At 38.5% G+C, this 27,038-nt stretch overlaps 1 protein-coding gene across 2 annotated transcripts in view; it reads left to right on the plus strand.

Moving 5' to 3' along the window:
• Positions 1–9,903: 9,903 nt before the first annotated feature.
• Positions 9,904–27,038, plus strand: part of NEBL (nebulette) — a 255,761-nt gene continuing 238,626 nt past the window's right edge. Inside the window, exons 1-2 of one of the 2 annotated variants that reach the window (XM_068673772.1) lie at positions 9,904–10,209; positions 11,015–11,109. In XM_068673772.1, the coding sequence (XP_068529873.1) occupies positions 10,141–10,209; positions 11,015–11,109 (164 nt within the window). In that variant the 5' untranslated portion in view covers positions 9,904–10,140. The remainder of the gene's footprint in view (positions 10,210–11,014; positions 11,110–27,038) is intronic. The other variant, XM_068673773.1, reaches the window with a different exon arrangement.

Raw genomic sequence — 27,038 nt, forward strand, 5'->3', positions numbered from 1 at the left:
GCATGTAACCAACGAGACTGTTTTCTGTTTATGCTGAACCTCCTCCTTAGCGCACATTAAATAGTCTATTGTATTTAAACTCTAATCTAACCCACACGGATGTTAGTGGGAGTCTTTCAGTTGGTTTCAGCATGCGCTGGATCAAGCCCAAGCAGACTAGCAAACTATGTCAACATCACTTTGGTCTGAAGACTTCCTCCGGAGGGAGGCTTGGGCTGCAGTCCCCAGCAGCATTCAACCTCCACATCAATATTCCTGGGCAGAACAGCTATCCTGCAAGCCCTTGGTCCTTGCCTTACTTGTTTGCCTCTTGTTTGTGATGTACCATAAATAGAGTCCTACCTGATATCTGGAGTTATTTTTTGCTCTCTCCTAGCAAAGGGATTGAAGGCAGGCAATCAGATTCAGCCTGGTTCAGATGTCTGAAAGGCTCTTGTATTGCCCTGACTCCAACCCCATGTCAGAAGTGCAGGTGGGGATGTAATTAAGCCAGATGGGAGAATGTTTAAATCAGGCTGTGGCTGAAGGAAGCAGAGCTAGAAGGATACCCTCCTGCTTGCTTCAGATGATGCCATCCTGGAAAAGTTGGTGGCTTTGAACTGTGTTTCTCTTTACTAGCTAGAATGCAGGAGCTCTAAAGGAAACAGCAGTAGTAAGAGCACCGATGCATGTGGTCTGAGGCAGCAGGGCACACTGCAGCACTGGCAGCCCAGACCCATGCTGCTGGCAGCAAGGCAGGTGTGAGATGCCAGCCGTGGGTTTGCACCTAGCTAATGCTGTCAGAGCAAGGCCCTAGTCTGGGGTGGAAGATGCAGGCTGCCTATGAAAGCTGGAAATCTGGGGGAGATTGGGTGTTTAGGGCTCATTTGGGCAGCTCTCTAACTGTTAGAACAATAGCAGTGGTTATGTCAGGGCTGCAGTGCTAATCCTCCATAAGAGAGCTCTCTGTTTCGAGGCAGGAGATGCTGCTGCTGCCGGCTGACTGCTGCCTTACACAATTGCTGTGCTGGGTATGGGCAGCTCAGACTTCCTTGATGAGTCACGCTGCCGGGCACTCTGAAATGCTCTGGAGTTTTCCCTCCTTCCCTTGATGGACCAAGTAGGTCAGTCTCATGTTAATTTGAAACGTACTCTGCTGCCAAGCCACCATGGACAGCCGGAGTGTTTGGTCTGCAAAGTACAGCAGGGGAAGGTGCAGACACAGCAAAACCATTAGGGATTTATAATGGGAATGAAATAAACAAACGTGTAACATTAACATCATGATAATTCCCTCTGTGGTATGTTCCAAAACTGTATCCTTCACATGGCAATACAAACTCCCATTGCTGCTGTATAACTCTGGAATCATTGAACAATGCTGTTTTCCTTTATTTATGGTTCAGTAGTCAAGGGAAAATTAACTGGCATCTCTGCAATGTACCAATATTTGCGCGCTGCTTAATGCTCCACATAATAATTGCCTTTTCTAAGATACCATTTAAGATAATTCATAGAAAGCTGTCAGGGAAAAATGAGAACTTCACACTGAAAATCCTCAATTACATGTTAGAAAATTTCATTTACGTGATATGTTGTTCTCCATTTACTTCTGGAGACTCTAGTTAATGTGCTAGCTCTAATTCTAAAGTTCAAAGGAAGAAAAGTTAAGTAGTCCCTTTCTGAAGTTCTTCCTTGTTTTGTGTATGTCTTTGTACCATATCTAAAAAAATAATAAAAAAAACTCCTCCAAAATGCAAGGCTACTGAGAATCTTACTCAAGGTCTAAAGTATTCAGCTGAATTTTTGGCTGAATATTTACTTGTTTTCTTCCTTCTCTTCTAATTTTTTATTAATGAGCAAGTGCAGAGATCTGATGAAAAGAAAGGCACTTGAGTTTTAAACTATCTTTTTCATGACAGTGGCATTGGAGCTGGTATTCCCTATGCCATCTATTGCAGAGAGGAAATAAATACAGATAATAGGTTCAGACATAGATTTTCCACAGTACAAAGTGTCTGTACATAAAAAAAAGTCTATTCACAGTATAGTGTTACCAGTTAAAATAGTCAAGCTGTTTAAAAAACTTGAGCTGAATTTATTACTAAATTTCTAATGCAGTTATATTTATTTCAGATAAACAAATAGAAGATCAAATTATGCTTAACTCCATCCAATATGATAGTTTTGTATTTAGGAAGATGGTACAAATTAGACTTTGCTCTGGGCCAGGTAAAGTAGCCTATGAAAATACATACTGAAAGATATTGGAGAGAGGAGTCTTTGCTTCTAGGTTGTTATCCCTGTCTTTTCAATGAAAGCAGTAGTGTACCAGGCCATAAATAGTGCCTTTCAGGTCACTAGAGATCCATATGGTGGTGAAGGAGAGGACCGAGTCTCTGCCTTGGCCTTTTGCCCCCAACTTTTCAATTCTTTGAAGCTTTGCTGTTAAAAACTTAGGAATAAGGCAGAACTCAGAGCCACATCCTCATATATTTTCATATATTTTTCATAGTTTCATATATTCATATATTTCATATATTTCATTTCATATATTTCCTATATTTTCATAGTTTTGGAGCTCATGGTATCTATGTTCAAAAGTGAAGAGTTAAAAAGTAACACACATTGGAAAAATACTAACATTGACCTACAGAGACTTTATTTTTGCTTTCTGGACAGGGGTTTTGCTAATATTTCCAGGAATTCCCCCGGAATCCATCCTCATTTCAGCAGTGAAGTGATGCTGCACTGCACATCCTCCTCCTCGCCTGCTCCTGTGTCCCACACAGCAAGGGCAGCTGCTTGGCTGGCTGCAGAGGGGGTCATCCAGCTGTGCCTAACATGTGGGGCTAGGGAATGGGAGAGAAGCCACGGCACAGTGTTGCAAATGAGTGTGATACAGGTCTAGCTACAGGGGAGCTACGTTGGGAGCCAAATGTGTGAGACTCCCTCACAATGTGTGAGATTTGACAGGTCTGCACTGTGAAGGCTATAATTTTAAAATCTTGCTAGGAGGGTTGGATATACAGTTTCCTCCGAAGCCCGGAGTTGGGCTTGTTAATGATTCTGCATCTTTACTACAACTGGCTGTTTCTTTTGGTAATGGAGGAAGCATATTCCCTGTGATACTCCCAGGCCATCTACAGAGTAAGTGTATTTAGTTACTCTGAAGCGGTCACGTAACCTTTTAAAACATTAAAATCAAGAATCCGGTCCAATCACAGCCCAACCCTTCCTGTATTTCACCATGTCATTCAGTTTAAAAAAGGAAACTGTATTTTAAAAAGCTTTATAGACTATTTTCCATCTACGTGAACTCTTTATTTAGGCAGGAAGCTACTCAACTACTATTTCTGGAAATAATGGGAAAGTAGTTGCATAGACAAGAGTATGAATAATGCCATTGTTGTGCTTTTATTCAAAGCTACCAGAAGCCTCTTATTAGTTTTTAAAATTCAGTTTAGAACCTTAATTCTACCTCTAAATTCCTATTTTGTTCTCAGACTAAACATAGGCCAGTAAACAATATCCACAATTAACAAATAATCTTTTATTTCCATTTCATCTTCATAAGCAAAACCTAATATATATATATATATATATATATATATATTTTTTTTTCTCAACAGAGCAAATAAAAATTGATGGTTATTAAAATTGAATGAATAATTAACATTTTGTCCTTCCACAGCTGCTCAGCTGACATTCTAGCATGGAACCTTTTGCCTGGACTGCGTTGGATTGGTTTTCTGCGGTAGTAGAAGTTTTGGAATTCTTGGATTGGGATTAAGCAACTTGTTTTGACTCCTGACATTGGGTAATGGAGGTGACTGAAGACAACCTTCTCCTTCAGCTTCTCCAAGAGCTGTGCTGACGACTTTTCATTCCTATATCAACTTTTCATGAAAATTATTCAATTTTTTGAATAAAATATTTATTTTAGCTCCCCTAATCCTTTATTTATTTATTTATTATTCCTGCAAAACATGATTCTGACTAGGAGGGGATGGGAAACAGATAAACTTTAGAGCTGGTAGAAAATTTCCCAATGTTTTCAATGCAACATACGTAAAAGGTTTGCTCTGTTTATGTGGCTGGAACATCCTCTGTATTGTGACTGAACTGAAAAATTAGAGAGACTGTCACAGAGAAAGGGGCAATATTAAAAAAATAAATAAATAAATATAAAAAACCAACCTAATAATGTGTATTTCTTCTAAGCTCTGACACCGAATATGGAAATTCAGTTTGAAGGCTTCCAGATTTCAGGCTGCTTTCTATGCAAACACTGTTTTGGGTTCACTGAGTTCCTCACCTCTGTCTGCAAACTAAATGATAGAATGAATGGTTGAAATGAAGCACTGGGACCGGTGCAGCTTTGGTAGCAAGAAACACTGTGCTCTGCCTGCACCTGTTTGCATTGCTCATTCCTTTTAAACTATATACCATGTAAGATTAATGTGGAGGGTGCACTGGCAACCCAGTCTCTGATGTTAGAATATGTTACTGAACTCAGGCTGAATGTTTCTCCCAAATCTCAGAAGACACAATTTACAAAGTGCTGGATATACAGTTATAGCCTCATAGTTGCGCTCATTTACCTCCATCTCTGGATATGCCAGCTAAGAAAGCTAACACTTAAGCATGCATTGCCAAATTCTCAAAACAGGCTGTGTATTGCTATCCACAAAACCGCACCTGTTTTGTGCCCTTGAATTATAGAGTGCTTCACTCATGCCCAGCTGCTTTTTCTGAAACAACACATATGCACACAGGTAATAAGATCTGCACCAGAATGGCATTTTCAAACTGCTTTTTGCTCACAAAACAGCTACCCTAGGTACAAGCGAACCCAAATGAGGTTGACAACCTTCTGCTCAGCATAACCCAAGCAACCAACCCTTTTTTACTAAGCTTTATTACAGTAACCTTTTTCTTCAGTTACATAAAAGCAAACCTTTATTTTATTTTTTTCTTTTTTCCTTTTCATAATTTGAAGAGAAATTATCAGCCAGGTATCCTGGAAGACCCATTAACAGGAGAAAATCTCAACTCCATGCATAAAATAATAGAAACTTCCATGGTAACTTTAATAGTAAGAGAATAAAAGCCCCATTCTTTTATACAACTCTGTTCTCATGCTGACTTTTGATTATTATTTTTTCATGTATCTGCTAAGCATATGGCTGTTGCGGGATGCAGTACTCAGTCTGCATGCTTTCCTAGTGAAGAAAGGCAACCCTAGGAACAAAAAAAAAATTGCTGGTGATTGACTGACCATTTTTGTTACAGTATTCCCTTACTCTATTAGATTAATCTGAATAGGCAAAGATTGGCTAATTCTGGGAATGTACTTTGAGATTCTACTGCAGAGGGTTGTTTGGATCATATTACAGAAAATAATAAAGTCTAACCATTCCTGGCTTTGTCTCAGTTTTGATAGGAAAACATTCACTTTTAGATTTAGCTTTTCTAAAGCTGAAGTTGAAAATACACTTTCGATGACCCTTGCATATAAAAAGTATAAATTACTCTTACACATCGAGAATTTAAAAGCACTTCTCTCTAACGGCACCCTGGGTAGCTCTAAACAAGGTCACATTAAAGTTGCATTGTTCCTATTTGAAATGTAACTATGCAGTTTCTTCTTTTATGTAGTTAAATGTAAGTTCAAATAGTAAGGGTCAAAAATTGACTGGCAACTCCTGTGCCAACCAATACAGGTTTAATGTTTTCCCTTCCTACATAATTAAGGACAGCCACAGAGTTTCACAAAACCTCTTTCAGTACAATTTATCTGTATTGCAGTACTGCTCAGAGGCTTCATCTGCAATTCTCTATGCAGTGCCTTAGCCAGTAGATCATCCTTCCACTTAAACATGATACAATATCTGTTATCTGCTGGACCTTATACCCAAACCTTATGAGCTAGTTACGGCACTAAGATGGTGTTTTGTCTACATTACCTTAACTTGTTAGCTATCCCGCCTTTTATACCTGTATAAAGAACATATTTGATATGAAAAATTGGTGAAATGTGCCAAACATTATTTTTACAACAGTCCTTCAGAATATAAAACTACGTTGTTTTATTTATTCAAGAATGACTTACTGAAGACACTTCAAGTGGGATACCAGCTGTTATTCAAAGCATACTACATTCAGCATTAAAAAAAAAAAAAGTAATTAAATGAATACATATCTGAATGACAGAAAACCAGATTTGTCATATTTATGGGAAAGTATGTTTTGTCCAGTAGGACTCTCTACATCTGTAATATAATGGGCAGACTTCATTTGTAGAAGTTCTGGTGAAAAGACAATGCCTTCGGTCGATCACAAAATGGCAGTGAGCAACTTTTCTGTGATTTTGTGTACAGCCTGGGAAGTACTAGGATCCAAAACAGAAGCCTTTACTTTCTTGCTATGCTTAGGAGTTAACTTGATGGTTCTAACAGGTCTTAACCCCAGCCATGGGATATGGGACAAAAAGGGCCTATTTTATGGGTAAGAACTGATGAAGTTCACAAAAAAACTTCTAGAAGAAGATTTAAAACTGTTTCTATGGGTCACCTCTTTCAAGATATTGTCAAGCCACTTCAAATAACATAGAATAACTTTCTAGTTTAACAGTTTCAAAACTTTTCTGTCTCAGGTAAAACAGTCTCAATAAGTGAAATCACCTATCAACATAATTTTTAATGCAGCACATACTTGCATGTTTATCACTCAAATGAACTGAAAGGAGCACTGAAACCTTTTCCATCAAATAGACAAATATAAATTGCTGTTGGTAATGGCATTACCCCTTAGATGTAGGAACCTCAGTATTACAGTCACTCTTTTATTCTGTCACAAGGCTTCTAATGCTATAACTATGCTGCCCAGGAAGGTCTTTCTCTCTTAGACTTCCATAGGTGTGCTGAAAAATAGCATCTAGTTGCAGGTGTTCCCGATTTGCACTGCTCAGCTAAACACACACTTCTTGATCACTTAGGCCAGATAAACAGCCCTGAAATGCCCTGAATGAGATAAATACAATTGCTTAAGATCTTGGGATACAACTTACCAATAAATACCAGTTTGGAATAAATTCTCAAACCTAATCAGAAGTCCACCATCTACTACAGTCTGCAAGCTTGTGACAACAGCTCTTTAGCTAGAGTGCAAGGTCTTTGCCCTTCTGTGCTTGGCAGTCTTTGGTTTACACCCTCTTAGCTACTGACATAGCAGGGTTGTTACATTTTGCTTTGTTGGACTTTAAGATTGCATCATCACCTCCTCAGAAAACAGAAAGGCTATTGATGAGTAATGTTTCACTGCTTTCTCATAGACAGTCATGGGGGAAGTAAATGTTTCTCTCACATTGGTTTGTAAAGAGCAGAAGAATCTGCTTTTCACTACAGTAGTAACTGATGAGGAAAGACCTCTGTGCCATGGAAATGAATAAAAAAAAAATATTTTTTTTTTCCATGTAGATAAAACTAAGAAAAGTTAATAAAAAGATCCTGAAATACTGATAAATATTGGAATGCTTTCATACTGACAAAATAGTCAATTTAGATACAGCTGCAGATTTTTTATTTTTATTATTCCAAGTTTACTGTCAATCTTTTGGTTAATAAAAAGTTTCCCTGTAAGAATAAGGAAGGAGATCTTATGGTAGCTGTGAGATGGAGAGTAATACCCAAATGATTTGTGTCTGTATGGTGAGAAGGTGCTGAATGTGATTACAATGAACTGGAGTTTCCAAGAAAGAAGCCTCCATCTCAAAGATTTTATATTAGCAATTTGGGGCATCTATATGCCTATAACTATTTCTATTGAGCTATGGAGCCTTTTCACTCATAAGTCATCAGAAAGATTTGTTATTATTATTATTTTTTTGCTATATAGGTAACATCCAGTGCCCTGTGAGATTAGTTTAGCTAGGTCTGTATCCCAGTTCCTATCATAGACTTGCTACCTCCCTACATGTACAGAATGGAGATTGATTACTATGTGTTGGGCCTAATCCAACTCAGCTGTGGTCTTAGATGGATCCACAAACGACAGTTTCTGCAGAGCACATTGAGTTACCATGTATTCAAGTTTCCTTTACCAAGATAGTCAATGCCTGGCATTCAGAGTTCCTTGAATAAAAGCCATTGTCCACCTCCAGTCAGACCATCCAACAGAGAGTGTAAGGCAATCTATACAGCAGAGGCAGCAGATGATGAGACTTGCTGCCTCTGCACTGCAGGGCATGCATGCACGTACTTCTATCAGGTAAATTCTAGACGACAAGAAGCTGAGGCAAAATTGGTCTTCAAGTGTTTATGACAGATAATCATGCTGTTACATGTGCTGAACACGGAGAAGAAAAATCTTACATTCCATATCAACAGTAATTGGTTAACAGCAGTGTGTGTGTATATATATATATATATATATATATATATATATTCAGGACTTTTGAAATCTGCAAATTGCTAGCAGTGGCCCTGAAATGGACCAGACTGCAACCAGACTGCAGACTGCAGGAATGGAAACCTAGCTGGTCAGCAGTTGCTCTAATTTCTACTGCACCAAGAGCCAGAGCAGACAATAAGCATTTACAAGACTGCCTGCAAATCTGCTTTCCTGTTGCTTGCAGCTCAGCCAGCATCTCAACATTATGAGTTTCACTGGGTGCCAGATGTTTATGTCTAGATGAGGCAGAAGCAGCATTACAACTTCTGTCATATAATATTTAAAGCCTGATTAGGTATTTCTCATTTAATCACATATATTATTAATTTCAATGAAATTAGTCTTTCTCCCTGTGCCTTTAACCAGTCAGTGCATAAAAGTTGGGTTGCCAAGGAAGAATTATTGCCAAGTATTCCAGTTTAGCTGACTGCATTCTGATTACTTAATAACGCTCAACTATGTGCAGAATTTGTCCTTGCTGTTAGCCACACAAAGTGCTGCGCTACTGAAAAAAACACACTCCCTTACCTCAGAGAAGGCTGCACTGCATTGGCTTAAGCACTCTTCTCAGCATGGTTTATATTCCAGGTAGTTAAACAAGTCCACACCTAAGGAAAAATGCATGACTTCTTGCTGCACCATTCCCACAGCGCTAATGAGCGAATCAAAAATGAACGGCAAAAGCCTGCTCCGAGGAGCTGAATTTAGCGTTCTTGCAGAGATGTGGTACTGCACATTAGTGTCTCCTGTGGGACTGCCTGTATGCCTGGGATACTCAGCCCCAGCAAGGCAGCAAAAGTCAAGCCTTTAAAGTAATTGGGATACAAAGTGGATAGAAGGTAGAGAAATTCCTCACCCCACTGATGGGTACGATTGGTAAAAACCCGTTTCAGGCTGAGACATTTCTATCGCACAGCCCTCCTGGTGAAACTCCCCCAGTTCCCAGGGCAGGGGATACTTTGCCGGAGCGATTTCCCTGAGACCTGGCTGAGGACGTGTCCCCTCCCCGAGAAGTTTTGGTGTGCTCAGTGGCATTTTGCCTTTCGGGGAACGAGACACCTCGTTCGTTTCTCCCGAAAATACTTTCCCCCTCGTGTCACACTGGGCCGGGACCCCTCCACAGTGCCCCGGGACACCTCCCCTCAGCGGGTCTCCCGCCGGGCCTGCGACAGGTGCAGGCGGGAGGCGGCCGCAGCCGGGCTCCCCCCGCCTGAGGAGCCGGCCATCGGGCGGCTGCGGCGCGGCGCTCGCCCTCCATCCCTCCCTCTCTCCATCCCTCCCTCTCGCTGCGGGCCGCGTCTCGCCGCGCCCGTGGGCTTGGCTTGCGGCTGCTGCCTGCGCGGGGCTCGGCGTGAGTCACCCAGCCGGCGGCGCGGGGAGCCGAGCGCGCAGGCACACGGAGACGGAGGCGGCGGGGGCGGGTGGCTGCGGGGCGGCGAGCGGGCGGGGGCGACAGGCAGCGGCTCCCCGCCCGCCCACTCCCACATGCTGCCGAGCCGCAGTCAGCCGGAGCGCCGCTCCCTTCCCCAGCCGCCCATGACCTCGTCGCCCGCCCGCAGCCGCTGAGGAGCCCCCGGCGTCCCGGGGCATGCGACATCGCCCGCCCGCAGCCCCGTCCAGCGCCGCCCGCCTCGCAGCAGCAGCAGCAGCAGCAGCAGCAGCAGCAACCTCGGCCGCAGGAAGCCGCAGCCCGAGAGGAGCCGCAAGATGAACCCCCAGTGCGCCCGCTGTGGCAAAGTGGTCTATCCCACCGAGAAAGTCAACTGCCTGGACAAGGTGCCGGGGCGGGGGCGGGCGGCTCCGGGGCGGGGGGCGAGGCGGCAGGTGGCGGTGGAAGCACCGCCAGCCGCTCGGGCTCAGCCCCGCGGGGCCGGGGCCGGTGGCCGGCCGTGGCACGGCGCTGACGCAGGGCTCGGGGCCGGGCCGGCTCCGCGCTCGCCGACCTCCGCCGGGGGCATCGCGGAGCTCCGGGGCCGGCCGCGGGTCCCCGGCGGTTTCCCCGAGGGCTGAAGTTGCGGGCGAGGCTGCGGGGGTCGCTGCCTGCTGGTGGCCGGGAGCCTCCGGCTGCCTCTTACGCAACGGGGCCGGTGGCAGCCGTGCCTCGTCCCTGGGGGCTGCTCGCCCTCGGCGAGGGAAGGAAAGGGGCTGCCGGGGGCAGAGCCGCCTTACGCGCTAAATTTAGTTGCTGCTGAGCGTGCCGAGCATCGCAGGAGTTGGTGGTTCCGTTCGCCCAGCATTGCGTCTTTAGCAAACGCTTTTCTCTACCCCCCCGCCCTCCCCAAAACCTCTTTAACTAGACAAAAATGTCAAACTCCCGCCTCGGTTATCTTTAAGACGGTCCCGGCAAGGTCAGCGTGTTGAGGGCTTGGTGTTTGCTTCAGCAGAGAATTTGCATTTCTGAAAGTGTTTTAGAAGCTCCTTCAATTTCGCCTGAAAGTGATTCCTTTGATGTAGTTTACAGAAATCTATAATGTACAGCCAAAAATATTGACCTGTAATTGTGTTTTTACATTTCCTGCACCCTAAAATAGCTTTCAAAACATCGGCTTTGTAAGTAATTCTACTTTACATTTCTTTACAGTACTGGCATAAAGGATGTTTCCACTGTGAAGTTTGCAAAATGGCTCTGAACATGAATAACTACAAAGGATATGAAAAGAAACCTTATTGCAATGCGTAAGTATTGTAAATGTCAAGTCTTGCAGAAATGCACATGAAAAGAAAACCTGGCCATGGATGTTGTCAAATAGGTATTGTTGTGCTGTAAAAACTTAATCTGGAGATGTAGCCATGCAGTCTAGAGCAGCTGAGTATCTTTTCAGATGGAGTCTTGCATCGAAGTGATAGAAGGTGAAAATATTTGACAGTGATGTGTTTAGGCAGTGTTTTAATATAAGAACTCAGAATACAGGTCCTTTCCTCCAAGAAAGTGCCGGATCTGGTGCTGACTCCTATTCTGTTCATTATTGGCCTGCCAGATTACGGTTATCCATTATGCAGCTCTCTATTCAGGGTTATGGACCTGATCAGCATTTTGTAATAAGAAAACAAACAAAGTCCTTCTCAGTTGTGTAGTTTACAAAAGGCAATATCCTGTGACAGATCATGACAACCTATTTTTAAAACTGTTATTTTGTTCACATATCTCAGATTACTAAAATAGATATTTACCAAATCCCTGCTTCTGGTGCTTCACACTATTTTGTATTTTGCTTCTCAGATTTGTTAAAGAAAATAGATGAGTTTTAGTTGTAGAATATCATCATGTGGTATTCCACTTCAAGATTTTATTATTATGTGGATTTTGAAGAGTACTTTGATTCTTGGCTTGCAAATACTACAGAAGAACATTTTGATACACACACACGCATATGTTTATTGTTCTTCGTACCATGCTCCTAAGTGCATTTGTTAAGTGCACTTGTTAAGTGCATTTCAGTATGTTTTCATCTTTAGAGATGTTTATAACACACTTTGTTAAAATGATATTTCTAATGAATGTAGAACCAAATTTCATCTTTGTATTATTCAGAATGTTGTTCATATATTGCTATTATTTTCACTTTTACCTCCTTAAATATATACATTAAAAGAGAAATTTTAAACTTTGGCCATATTGTATTTTTTTTTTTTGTATTTCAGAAATATTTTCTTATAATCCTCTTAAAATATTTGTTTCGTGTTGAGGCAAACAGTCTATGGCTGACCTTTGCAGAACAGTTCAACAGCATATGCTTGTTTCTTACAGGCTAAACTTGGTCAGTCAATGCCTATCTATCTGAAATAGGAGTTTTGTTATAAAAATTGCTGTGCTGCCAAAACCTGAAACACCTGTTTCAATGGACATAGTTGTGCTTGGATTATTTTAGGAACATACATTGTTACACGCATTTCTAGCTTTCCTTGAAACGCTCTGCAGTGTGTGGGGGTTCCATTAGAACTCTTGAAGTGTGTGGTGAGTTGCCAGTCTTACATGCTGTAGAGAAGTTCTCTAGGAAAGGAGACGACTCATGCTCCAGCAAGTGGCATGCTGCAATTCAGAACTGACCTAAAGCTTATTGGCCTTAGGTGGGACTCTGCTTTGGTAGTACTTGATATCAAGTATAAGTACAGGCTTACACTGCTTACAGTTGTTCAAGCTCTGATGGTACTTTGGTGCCTTTTATCTAACAGGTTGGGGTTGAATCTCCGTGGTGATACTTTGGTTGCCTGATCTTTCCTTTTCTTATACTTTGTAAAAACTGTTAAAAACTGTTAGCAGGTGCTCTCCATGCTATAGGTTGGGGTTTCCATGCTGTGTGTATTTAATTTCTGTTATCGGAGAGTTCATCTATGTAGTTGTGTGTGATGTGTCTTTGTGTTTATAAATGACGGGGTATAAGGATGATGGATCTGTTGCGTACCATTCAGAACTGCTGTTCTTCCTAGTAGTTGCTCTAATAAGCTTTGTTATAGTGATCCTTGGAAAAAGAATTGCTGTCTTTGCAATGTCCTGAAACAGGAAGAAACAATGTAAAAACACAGGAAAAGGGTTAATCTATCAAGTAAGAGCAAAATTTTAATGTATGTATTTCAACAATGGTTATTTTGTTCTTAAGTTTTGGTAAACTTAGTTATTTGGAAGATGCTTTAAACAAATACTCTAAATAATTGTAAGAGTCATATGGAACCACTTATGGAAGACCAATATGTGTTTTGTGGTTTCAGTGAACTCTAATATCCTTCAAAGAAGGAGTATGTTGTTTATGAAAAGCTGTATTTTGAATATGCAGTTTATTTAAATTATGGTATTTTGCCATAGTACTCTTGCATCTCAAAGGTTACTCATTTTCAAAGCAGACGCCATTAAAGTATTTCCAATTAAGGATGTGTCTTTTCCAGTGTTCATTAGTATGAGGCAAATCCATTTTTATGTTAAATACTGCTTGATCAGAAAATCTGAGAAGAAAAGAATGCAAATTTACTCATACAAACACCTACAAGCTCTTGACAAAGAGCAATTACTGTTAGACTGTTTATTGAGGCTATCCATCAATGAGAGTGTAATTTGTAGATGAAAGTGAAAAAACTATGCACTAATTTGAATAGGGGAGCAATACCACTGAATTATTTCATATGTTTGGAAGCCATAGGTAGCTTTCTGTAAGGACAGTTGAAGAGTATGCATCTTCAGTAATGCTTGTATCTGTTTATTAGTTCAAAGGTTAGATAACACACTTGAGTGTATTTTGACCTTTGAACTTAAAGTATCTTACATTTTTTTTCAGATGCTGCAAGTAATCATTTTTGTCTGAATACTTGCAAAAAGCAGAAGTTTGAATGTAAAATATAATTGTTTTTCGTTAGTATAAGAAACAGCTACAGATTTGTGTATGTTTTACTACAATCTATACTTTTGGTGGAAGGTAGCAAGGTCAGAAATTAATGGGTTAATGGGGACTGGTAAACCAAGAAGGAATATATTATGAAATACATTAATTTGCTGTCCATTAGAAAAGAACGGAAATACTTGTAAGTACTGGACTCTGCTTTGTTAATGCCAAGCTTTTGTTGGTCAGCCGGTCATATTTCCAGCTAATGGTTGTGATCACCTTTGTGATATGGGTACATTGTCAGCAAAGTAGCTGCTGGGTAGTAGAAATAATACAGGTCAAGAAGCTGAGCTCCCTAGTATTGCAGTTCTGATGCTACTTTTGCAAATTGTAGATTTATTAAAGATTTTGCAACTGGGTTAAAAGGCAGAACTTTGTCTACATGTGCCTGTGTTTAATATGGCTTTAAAAAGAATGATCTTTCTATCACAGAGTTTCCAAGAAATTCATTAATGTCTCCTTAAAACCTTTTAGTTCACTTACTTGTAGAGAAAAGATTATACAACATTGTTCTCTCCATCTTCTCTATTGTTTATGTAATTTGTGAGCTGTTTGAGTCAGAATAGTTTCTCTACTTGTTTGCAAGGTGCCTAGAATTACTGGGGGTTTGATCTCAGCTGGGACCTTCCAGTATTACAGTACTTTAATGATCTATGATTCTGCGTTTCTCTAATTACTTGCCTTCACACTTCATCTGAAAGGCCTCATACAAAAAGTTTTGCATGTTTGTAGATGCTTGGCATGTTGACACTGCTAGGTTTGCCTTATAACTTCGGTCTTGCCTTCCGTTTGCTATCTGACTTCAGATAGGCTGCATTTCTAGAGAGCTGCCAGATTTGTGCAATAATATTAATGAGACTAAGGGCTCAGACTTGCAGTCCATTTTTGCAGTTCTGCCTGGCGCTGTGCAGGTGAATGAGCCACACTTTGTATCTCTGAATATTCGCATAGGTTAGAAGGGTTAGGAAGAAGGGTTAGGATGATTAAAATGGCTTGGGTAATTCAAAGACTTGTTAAGTCAAAGTATCTATAATGCAAATCTGAACTCTTGTTCTGCTTCAACATCTACAGATATATTAAACAAGTGTTTAATATTATCTATATGGAAATAGTAAGAAGAAAAGTAATTATTATTATTATTTTTTGCAAACTCAGAGCTTATTCTTCTCAACTGCAAATAACCAATATGATGCTAGGAAATGAATGGCATTTTGGCAACTAACCGTCTGTGTACTAGTTCTCAAGCTTGTTAAATGATTGAATCGTGTAGGATGATTACATGGTAACTTTTTCTTACGAATATTCATATAAATGCTTTTTTGACAGATTCACCAGACCAAAACACAAGACTACTTTTTATGCAAAATGTAGAAGCTGAAATGCATATTTTTGGAATGTTCTTTCCACATTAGCTATACCTGCTGATGCAAACAAGACTCCCTGCATGTGTGAACACATCCGACAGAGATGTATTTTTTAATTTTTGCAAAACCTAATAGCTTATACTTCTGCATACCTGATATACCCTCTTGCCAAAGGCAAACAGCCTCACTATTGGAATAAATCCTTCTGAAATATTTAGTATCTAAAATTTTGCTAATCGCCTGCACACAGGGTAGCTTCATTCAAGTTTTTATTTATGACAGTCACCATATGGAATGATTACATAACTTTGAAATTTAAATCTACTGCCATCAGTCTTAGCATGGATTATTGACATGAAGAAAAACTCATCATCGCCTTATTTTTTCTGGTTTAATTTTTTTAAACTCATGCTAGTAGGAAATAGATATGCAAATACGTTTGAAATATTGTGAAGTTAGAAGACTTGTACTATAGTTTTGATCTACAAATACAGTCAAACTATACATTGTAAAATAGTATAGGGAAGAGATGTAAAATTTCAGTTATTTTATAGCAGGTTGGAAATTATAAGTACACAGTACAACTTTTTGGGCACTCAGATAGGTTAGAAGTGAATGCAGCTGCTGGTAATCAGATGGAATCTGTTGGCCCTTAGGGAGAAACTTCAATATAGGGGTTTGATTTTAGTTGTGAAATGTGCATCAGTTTTCTTTCAACCACTCAGGAATCTTTTAGAAGGTGGACAGGTATGTGATGATATGATTTGTAATAAAATTAGTTAGAGTTATCTTATTTTTCAATATTGATTTTGGTGGATGAATATTTCTCAATTTAAATATGGCAATAAGAAAGAAAATTGCTCGGTAAGGAGCAGCAAGAGTAATCTTTCTGAAGTATGATTGCGACACTTTTAGGAGTTGCAGGAAAGAGAGTGCAAAGGGTAAACAGACTTTTGTTTTTTACTTTTCCATCATCAGCTGCTACTGAACACCTTATTTAGTGTAAAAGGATAGCACCGAGTTTGGGTTGAGGAATCAGATTTTTTTTCAATGCTGGAGTTACTGTTACAGCCAGTTATTATTATTTTTTTCTTCTATTTTGGACTTTCCAGTTGTTTCTGATTGTTAGTTTGTTCAAAAATAAGATATTATATAAACCAACCCCAACTGGTCATCCTTATAAAAGAAATAACCCAGAAACTGCCATGCAAACCTTTCTAGAAGGCAAAGATTTACTCTTGATCACTTTTTAAACTTTGTATATTGAAGACTTTTGTCATAGGAAATAGTATAATATGAACAATGCAAATAACAGAACTATTAGAAAAATGTCTCAAGACAGAGCTAAATGTGTATATATCATTTAAGTCCATTATTTCTGATTCAGTGTCCCATTAAGTAAGGACTCCAGTATCTGAGAATGGTTATTAGATCCCTGCTCAGTCATGTTTTCTATAAACAAAACAGCTCTAAGTCTTTCCTCACAGATCATATTTTCTGTTTTTTGTTTCTCTACCTTCATTTATCTCCAAATGGTCCATCTATGTATTGAATTGTAGTGCCCAATGGAGCATTACCAGAACTGGTAGAATAGGAAGAGTGCCCATGCAACTCACATATAGTATTTTCCTCCTAAGTCCCAGTGCAGTCTTTGCCTCTTTATTTTCTCCCAAAGTCAGGCTATTGTTGAGTCATATTCAGATTGTTGTAGGCTATGTTTTTATCTTTCTATGCAGAACTGCATCATCAGCAGTTGTTGTTATCCATTATCTGAGCAGTTGATTATTCTTGGCAAAGCGTACAATCTTCTACTTGGTTCTGATTGAACTAAATCTCCACTTTTTTTCCCCAGGCTGTTTCTCCAATTTGTCAAATTCATTTTATATTCTAATTCTGTTCTCTAATGTGCTTACAGCTCCATCCTATCAACCTTCCCACCAGAGAGGTTGTAAGCACATTGCAAATTTAATAAGTGCAATCTTCATTTCATCTTCCAGGTCGCTGGGTGAAAGCATAGAATGGTATTGGGCCTGGTATGTACCTCTCTGCATCTGTCCCTTCTGATAGTGAGCAGTGATGAATGATTGAAGTACTTCTCTGCCTAGTCATGAAGTGCTAGACCAGGTGTTAAATTCTGCATAAGAAGAAAGCAAAATTATGCAAGAGCATAATTGTTAATATTCAGGCAAACCCTGCTTAAATATGAGGAACAGCTACAGGAACGTTGTAGAGGAAGCATAGGTTCCTGCTACTTGGTGCTGTGGTATCTGACTTGGTTAACTGAGTATTAAGTCCAAATTAGAATTGATGGTATCCAGTAATGACAAGGAGGGTAGGACAAGAAGCCAAGGCTGCTCTCTAGACCAACTGAAGGAGCTTCTTAGGCAACATTTATTAAAGTCTCAGAAAGGTGTTTGATGCTTAAGTTTAAACTGTTTGAAGAAGGCAAATGTTTTGATCCCTATGACTGTATCTGAGTAATGGGATGCAAAAATATTTCCCAGGTTCCATTTCAGTGTATTCAGTTGGCTGTGTCCTGATCGTGTGCTTGAAAAAGGCCTGTGTATGACTCCTTACGTGGAAGTGCTGGTGAGTGTGCAGGGAGGGAACTCTTTGTGCTCCAGCAGGTCCTTTGGTTTGGGTTGTTGCAGGCTGTGGAAAGCACCGTCAAGTGCTACAGTTTAGCTGCAATGAGCCTGTTTCCCTGCTGGTGCAAATGGAGTAAAAAAACTGCCCTGAGGAAGATAAGTTTTTTCATGTTTTCTGTCAGAGGGGTGAATTCTTAGACTATGCTAAGCCAGTATTTTCATGTCTAGTACCCAGTGTGAGTGTAGGGTCTATGTTTGGAATGCATTTTAGTGTTCTGCTAGTTGGTATAATTGCTTCAAAGATACAATTGTAGTTCACTGTTACTTAGGACATTGCTAGGGCAAATAAATAGAATATTTGCAAATGAGTAGTATATGTTTTATTATTATTTTAATGCAAGACTGCAGTAAATATGACATACAAAGCTATTTGCAAGCAATGCTTGTAGAAATCCTTGCTGTGTGGAAACCTGATCTGTTGCCAGTTTTTGCTTTGACTCATGTAAATACACAGTTTTAATTTGTATAGTCATTGGTCATCATAGACTGCAGGTAATTTTTCCATGGAAGAGCTTATACATCTCTTTGGTACAAATAGTCACAAGATAAAGAAAAAATATTCTTTATTCCTTGACAGTAGTTACTGAGAGACAGTGTCATTAATGGTGATTTTCTTTGCTTGTTGGTATTTTAACCACTGTTAATACCCAACTTAATTTTTTTTTCCTTAATGGGTATCACTTGCAATAGTCATACCTAAAGAATGATGAAGTTTGTTTCAGTAATATTTACTAAAATATTTAGGCAGCATAACAAGGACAACGGATGAAATCTTGTGATTCCACATTGTTTACTTATTTGCATTGCACAGCTTGAGCTTTGGAAGGGGTAATAACTGGTTGTAGCGAGTCTGTAAAATCTTGATGGTATGTTTTGTTAATGGTTTTGTGAGTTAACTGTTTGGGGGTTTTAAATGTTCTTAGCCATATAATTTCCTGTCACATTTGCTAAGGAACTTAAAAAATGTATTTTCACTTTTCTGAATTTGAACTTCTGTGCTGCTCTGTCAATACTGTTGATGGTCCCAAGTGCACCTGCTGTCCTGATAGGCTATTTCCTTTGTAAAGCTTTAAGAAAAATACGTATATGTTCCAGCCTTTCATGTCACTTTGAATTTTCAGAATAGGTGATGACAATGGAGAACAACAACATCAAGTCAGTCAGCTCAGTGCCAATAAACAGCTTTTGATGTTTACATGTAATGTCACTGGAAGCTTTTCATAATTATCCAGACAACTTAACAATCTTGGCTGAGGGTCAATCAGTACTATTTTTATACTTTCAGTGTTGTGGAGTGCTTACAGAAGTTTTGCTGAATTTAGAGATTATAAAAGCTATGTAGAGTGCATGGTTCAGTTTCATGATGTTTTGGTTCTTTACAAAGGAGACTGTAGGCAGGGAAAAGTTCACTATGAGAAGAGTGAAGTACTTGTTGAATAACTGGTCTGTCTGCATGTAAATTAAATCAACCAGTTCATTCTGCTCCTAATTACATAATCTCACACAGCAACTTTTTGAAAAGCTAAAAAACCACTGTTAATTCTCTTTCTTGATTCATGAATTAGTCCATTTCTTCTTTCTTGATATCAGAGTTGATAGTGTATCAGAGTTGAACATGGTATTTTCTTTTGTGATGTATTTGTGGAGGCTGAAGAGAACAGGGTTGTTACCCATGTAACTTTTACTTGTACCAGGAGAAAGTGTCTGAATGATGAACAGTCCAGAATTTTTAATTTCTTGTATTTCCTCCTCCAGCTGTCTCTCCCCTCCACTCCCCCAAATCCTTTTGCTCTCAGTTGCAGTAGAAGTCTATGGGCATAGTGGATTCCATAATACCTTAATGTGAGGAGGACATAAAAATGTGCCATCAAAGTCACAGCTGAGAGTGGTCTTTAGCTTTGGAAATGAAAAACTAATTGTAATTTGGCCAGTAATTATTTAAGCGTTTATTGCAAAAGCTTTTTCTGGGAGATGCACAGGTAATCTTTAAAGAGTGTTTCTTAAAATGTAAAACTGTATGGAAGCTGTGTAAATCTCCTTCTTTTAAGATCTTCATTCACAGTTTCCAAAATTCATCTGGGTTATTTTTCCTTAGAAGAGCAAATGTTTGGAGGTCAATCATGTTTTGTCTCTCTAAATGGCAGCATTTTTTCACCCAGGTGTATTGGTGTAATGCCACTTTCACAAATTTAAAAATAACTTCATACATTTTAGTTTAGTTATTTCATACCTCAGGTGTGTGTGTGTGTACATGTATATATATATATTTTGGAACTTGGTAAGCTAAATGATAATAGCTGTTTTCATTTTGTTTTGTTTCAGTTTTACTCTGGAGGAATTCAATTCTTGTAATACAACTGCTTCCAGCATCAGAGTACTATAAATAGAAATATTTAGGGAAAGATTAAGAGAATAAGATACTGCTTTTAGACTTAATTAAAATGCAAGTAGCTAAGCTTTGGAGAGGAAAAAAAAGTGGTAAGATGAGATAATTTGCCTAAATTAAAAGGAAATACAACAAAAAAAGCCCCACAAGTAACACCATAATGTTTTATTTAAATAAAAAAAACAGTACCATGGACTATTCCTGCTGAACAGAGTTGAGTGGCATGCATTCACAGTGAGTGGAGTGTTCATGTGTTGTATTGCAAGAGGAGAGACATTCCTGACTGGGTTTGCTAGGTCATACAGAAAGAAAAGGGGCCAACATGATGATTTCTGGCAGTGGAAGTGCTCAGTGAGTGGTTGACCAAAAGATGATTACTGCAGTTAGAACTGGCAAAGTGTTTGGTGTGTTGATACCAAGAGGAGGCTGCAATCTGTGTTATAAAGAACCTACCTGAAAAAATACATGTTTAAATACAAATCTTCCTAAGGGACTTAGTGCATATATATTTAAGCTACTGGTGTGTTTGATACAATGATAGTAGTGCTTTTGTTGATATTGGTATCTGAAGGGCAATAGAGAAAGTGGGGCGGAATAGAGAAGGAATGCCTGATGAAAGAGGCATTGCACAAGAACAGTTGATGAATGGCCTATCATGTGGGCGTATTAGATATAAATTTTGCTATAATATAAAAAGGTCTCTGAGTTTTATTTTGTAGTAGTTGATATGATTTTGTCAGGCTACCAGAAAACAGAGATGAAGTTTGTTACAACAGTTATTAGCATAACTTGTTGAAATACCGTAGCATTATCACAAAATTTGTAGGAGGAATGGAGAAAGGAAAACTAGACTGGAGGAAAAGTATCAAGAGATATATTTAGAAGAATAATATTCCCTGAAATATCTGAAAGGGATTGACAGGTCTAGTAAATGAGACTGAACGATAAGTATTAAGGGAAACTTAACAGTGATGATGTGTCTACTTATAGGAGAAATAAAGAGAATGAATGCATGCAGGGGAAGCAAGGATACAGAGGTGGAAAAGAGAAATAATTAAATAATTTACAAGAATGCATGAGCTTTTCAATTTAGCAATGGCAAACTAAATCTCTGAAATGGTCACATTTTTGGCCCTGCTTGCAAGTGGGGTACTCTCCTAAAAGATGGCTAGTTGGAATATGACAGGAGCTTTTGGTTTTATTTGACCGAAGAACTTTGACTAGTCAAAGGGGATTAAACACAGCCATTCTTGGGTAGCTCACTTTTAAGACTACTATGTGGTTTGTTTTATGGTTGTATCAGAAATGTTGGAAATCCAGATTAACAACGATGGAAGAAGCTGGAAGAAGAAAAAGGAAGAGCCAAGTAGTTTAGCTCTGACTGAGTTAATGACCAATCTTTGCCATCTAATACATTTCCATGCAGTTCTTGCAGGGACTATCATGGAATATTCACTCCCAGGCTCAGTTCTGTTAATTCTGTTATTTTAACAATAATAAATTGATATTCAGAACGGAACAAGAGATGCCATTATTATATGAAATATGATTTGATTTATTGGCACTGCAGGTATTGAAGAATAAGTCCTGATTTGAGGAACTTACAGTGAAGTTTTTAAATTGTTATCAAATTAGAAATTCATAAGAACTTTCTGGGCAATGCGATAAAATACAGTTTCTCACTTAATTTTGTGCCCCTGAAAAGAATGTCTCTGTACACTGAAATATTAGGCTATTAAATAATGTCGCCAAGAAGATGAAAAGCTTGAGGGGAAACTAAGAAATACAATGAGAATCATGTGAAAATGAGAACAGCGTATATGATTATTTTTTCTGATAGTCTAATGCAGGCAAAATGTGAACATTTTTTTTTTTCCAATAAGATGAATGGATATTCTTCTGTACAGTAATAACTTAGATTGGTAGTGTTAATTTTTTGCATTTGTCAGTTACAAACAACTCAGCATAGGCAAATAATTACCTTTGGAGCATGTTTTTAAATGTAACAGAGTATCTGGTTTTATAGGCTACTAAGCGTCTTCTGTATCAATTAATATTTTTGTAAACTAGGAAATGTTAGAAATATTTATAAGTAGGGATTTCTGTTCTTGTTACTTTAGGAAGTTTGGAAAGACATCCTGAAGTCTGAAGAGAAGCTGGTCATGCCTTTACATGGATCAATTCTGCATGCTAAAGACCTTCTTTCAGGGTGACTTGTGCTCTTGTGAAGGAGAAGCTCAAAAGAGTAATATACAAATTCCTTGCACTGATTAAATACTTTGCTTTCATGACTAAGTTACTGCTGCTTCAAGCCTCATTTGGGTCAGCAGCAGGAATCTCTCTTACTGCCCAAAAGGCAATGACAGATTATATGTCTCCTATGCAGAATAATACTGTACATGGAATGTATTAACAAAGGGAAAATTTAAGCTTGTCAAACTGGGTACAGATGCAAAGGAGACTGTAATGTGCTTTTAGAAGTTGAAGGAAACAGGGCAAAAATGGTTATTTTTCTCTAATTACTTATTCCACCCTGAGGGAAATGGCAGCTCCTCTTTTTCATAGCATGCTCCATCCCGTCCTTTCTGCTGTGCTGTAGGCACAGGCTCTGACTGACTTTGTTAGGTTAGCAGATCAGCCCCTTTGTTTTCTTCTCCCATTTTTTCTTTGTGCATCAGCAAAGCCACCTGGCTGTTCAATTTCAGATCTCTCCAATGGGTTTCTCATCTCTATTGCATACTTCAAGTGTGACTAATTCAACGTCTGATGTGCTATGACACTGCCCATGATGTGAGAGACAGATGTGTCTCCCTTGTATTTCCATGTGCATTGTTTGTGTACATCCTGGATCTCAATTGGAAATGTTTCTGGGTCTCCTTTTGATGTGTATTTTTAAAATGTTTGTTACAATAAGGCACTACTTCACAACTGGGATAACAGACATTGATACATGCAGTTAATAGTAGCTATACATCTCATGCTGAAGAAATTGGAACTGGGCGGCCGTTCATGAACAGATGGATTGTTATGAAACTTCCACATTGGTAGCATATTAGAATAACAGTTCTCAGTATTAATTTATACTAATTCTATACCTGTTTTGATTTTTTTTTTTCAGTTGAACAATTGCTTACTAGGAAATGCTTTGCAGGAATCTGCCAGTTTAAACTTCTTTTTATTTTTTTTTCCTCATGTAGCAATCTGTATTTTAACTGTATTGGTTTATAGTAGTAGAATGCTTAATTCCAGGGACAAAATATTTAGCATTGTCACTTGGACTTATTTTGCTTACATGTTTGTACTGAAACAAACTTTATCAAAACATGAAAATATTATGTATGTCAGTTATGTATGTTAATTTTATTATAGTTGTATGCTACATTTAGCATTATAATGACAGTTCGTAAATCGTAGAGTCATCGAATGGTTTGGGTTAGAAGGAATCTTTACAGATCACCTAATCCAAGACCTCTGCCATGGGCAGGGACATCTTTCACTAGATCATGTTGCCCAAAGCCCCTTCCAACCTGGCTACCAACATTCCCCATGATGGGGCATCTGCAGGTTCTCTTGGCAACCCGTTCTGGTGTCTCACCACCCTTGTGAAAAATTTCTTCCTTATATCCAATTTAAATTTATCCTCTTTCACTTTAATACTGTTGTCCATTGCCCTGTCACTACAGGCATTGGCAAATAGTCCATAAATGTGAAAGGAGGTAGACACTTTGCAGAGCAAAGAGTTACAGTACAGCTGGAGTTCGGTGATATAGCTTGTGGAGAACAGCCATTTTAAGAAGATAGTTTTTTGAAGAAAATTTTGAATATTAAAAAAAAATAAATTGAGTCACAATTCTGCTTAAAAAAGAAGTTTTCCCCAATCATGGGTAATTGTAAGAATGCTATGAGTACATTCAAGCAACTGCATGCAAGAAGCTCTGCTGTTCCCTGAGGTGCGGGAGGAAGTTTAAAGGAAGTTAATAGTACTAATGTCCTTGTAGAGCACTTTAACACATAGGCTTTACAGTTGTAGCAGCTTCTTTTCACTTTTTTCTTATTAGACATATATTCTTTTAATTTTATTAGGGTTTTTATTGACAGCTGTGCTCTATCTTTTTCATGTAGGTTTCAGTTAAAATTTCTGGTTAACACTCCCTGTTACTTTAATGTGCCAAACAATGTGTTGTGGAAGGAGTGTTTACAAGTATGTTGGATATCACACTAGAAAGCAAAGTCAGGATCTAGTACATAGTTAACTCCAAACAATCCCAAGGCTGTTAAAACATTTACAAGGACAGTATCTCAATATATTTAAATTTGATTTTCTCACAGACATATAGAATTAATTTTGAATTGGATTCCTTACATTCTGTGGTTTTTGCTCACTATAGGAGCATTTTAGAAGGTTTTGGCTCAAGACTAAATCTGATAGTGTATCTGCTGGAGTTTTTGGTTTTGAAATAAAGTTTTCAGATAAAATTTAGTCTTGTGTATCAGACTTCCTTTGGAACTTGATGTCTTCTGTAGTCATGTGTGATTAATATACTCTTGGAATGGAGGGTAGCTTTAAACTTAAAATAATTAAAGTTGGGAATAAACATGTTTTGTGTCCTATGAATGATGATTCTGTTGTTGTATTTAAATCTTATTTGAAAGAAGCCTTTCAGAGAAGAGGCAATCTATTTGCATGGGTGGCTTTTCTTACCTGATATATAGACTATATCAATTTGTATTATCTTGCAAGGAACAACTCTGCTTCATATTTGCAATCCAAAAGAAAAACAATGCTCCATGCACTATCTTGAGACTTGTATCTGAAACTGTTAAAGTTGGGGAGATTTTATATTTGACTCATTGGTGCTTCCTTGTGTTTCACAGTGGAATGACCTATTATGGTTTTGTACATTTTGTATTGCAATATAACTATTTGCTTACTGACTGTGAGCAAATTGAAGTTTAGGTAAAAATGATTCCACTACCTTTCCTCACTGCTGTATGCACCTTTAACCTGAAACAGATAGTTTTTGATTCTAGATTTGAAAGAAAGTACCTGTAAATGCTAAACAAAAAATAAGACAAAAACAAACAAACAAAAAAACCCACAAAAATCAAGGGTATTTTTCTATCCTTTGTTTCTTGTAGTGAAAAAATATACTTAACTGCAAAATACATTACTTGAAATATGTTAATTCTGGAAAGAATTATGTAGGTCATTTCAGTACATACATTCCTTGCATTTTTTGCAGATTTTTTCCATTTCATTGTTACTTGTAATAAAGCTTACATTAATTTTCCAAAGTTCTTATTGTGAAGTAAAATAAAAGAAAAATAAGTGATTTGGTACTTTCTTTAAAGAAATAAACAGCATTGTTTATTTCTTCAAGGCACCATTTCCGTATCTGCTATAAAACAAGTATACTGAAAAAGTCATCTGTATCTGTCATTAATCCGTAGTCAGATTAAAAATCATCTTTAATCTGTAAATTAAAGAGTAGATGAGCAAGAGCTGGGACGCATGTACTCAGAGCCCTACAAATTGTCAAACAGGCATCAATTTTTCCAAAGAAGTGATGGGATTATTTTTGAATAGAGGCAGCTTAATCACACCTTTAGTATGTTGGAAGGCACTGGATATGAAACCAACGGGTACTGTTAGAAACAGACATCTGAGCTGGAAAGATTTTCCATATGCCAGTGTGAAGCCTGTACTAAGTAGACCTTCATAAACAATTCTGTTAATGCATAGGAATTCTGTGTTGAACTTGCAATATGGATTGCAGAATGCAGAAAAGACTTGCTGTTCCTGTAAAAAATCAGAATTTAAACCAGGAATGCAGTGATGGCATGAAGAGAAAGATCCTGCAAAGTCAGAATGTCATTTATTTATGCTGTCATTTAAAATATAAAATACTCGAATAGCACACTAGTCAATTACTTCAATTGTTTGGGTAGTGCCTAGTGTTAGTGGGTTTACACTAAGAGCTGTACGTGGAGGTTACATGAAGCTGATGGACAAAAACACTTTAAAACAATACATGTCTCTGGTGGGGGACTGAAATGTCACAGAGCATCATTTCAAGGAGTGACCAGTGAAGTGTCACACAAGCTTTTCCCATTACTGGAAAGCAGTAGTGTATAGAGTCTCTGGAAAGTAATTGAAGTAGGTCCCTACTTACTCCACGTTCTGTTTTTCAATGTTACGAATTAAAAAATACAGCTTGTTGTACTTTTTTGAGTGTTAAATTTATCACCCTTTCCCAGAGGGAGAGGCATGCTCAGTGGAATATTTTGTTATGGTTTGATTTCACTCCTACTGTAAGCAGAAAAGCTTTCTACTGACCTTACAAAAAGATGTACACACTAGGATAGTGGAGAATTAAGTTAATTTTTATTTTAACTGGCATAAATTATTAAGACTGGTAGGCATTTCTGCAAGACAAAAAATATGTAAAACAGTGGAGAGAGAAGTACTTACGGAACAGTACCAATGGTACAAAACCCGGGCACATTAAAGCACAGCACACCCTGGCTGAAACAGGAGTGGGAAGATGCAGAAATGTGCTGTTCAAGGAAGGTTGAAGTTGTCACTCATAAAATTCAAAGCAGAAAGAGCACTGCACATATTATATGTTCATTAAATGTTTAAAACAGGCAAAAGAACTTAAAAGTCATAACTGAATAATGCTGGCAAGTTTCTCTTTCTGTTCTATCTACATAGGTTGTTAAATGATTCTCCTTGCCATGGTAGCTGAGAGCCTGCCAGGAGCACATTAAGCAACATGATTAATGTCTGTCACATGTTTATTCTCTCATCTTCTCCCCAGCAGGTGGTGTGTAT

Source organism: Anas acuta, chromosome 2, assembly GCF_963932015.1.
Source record: "Anas acuta chromosome 2, bAnaAcu1.1, whole genome shotgun sequence".
NCBI lineage: Eukaryota > Metazoa > Chordata > Aves > Anseriformes > Anatidae > Anas > Anas acuta.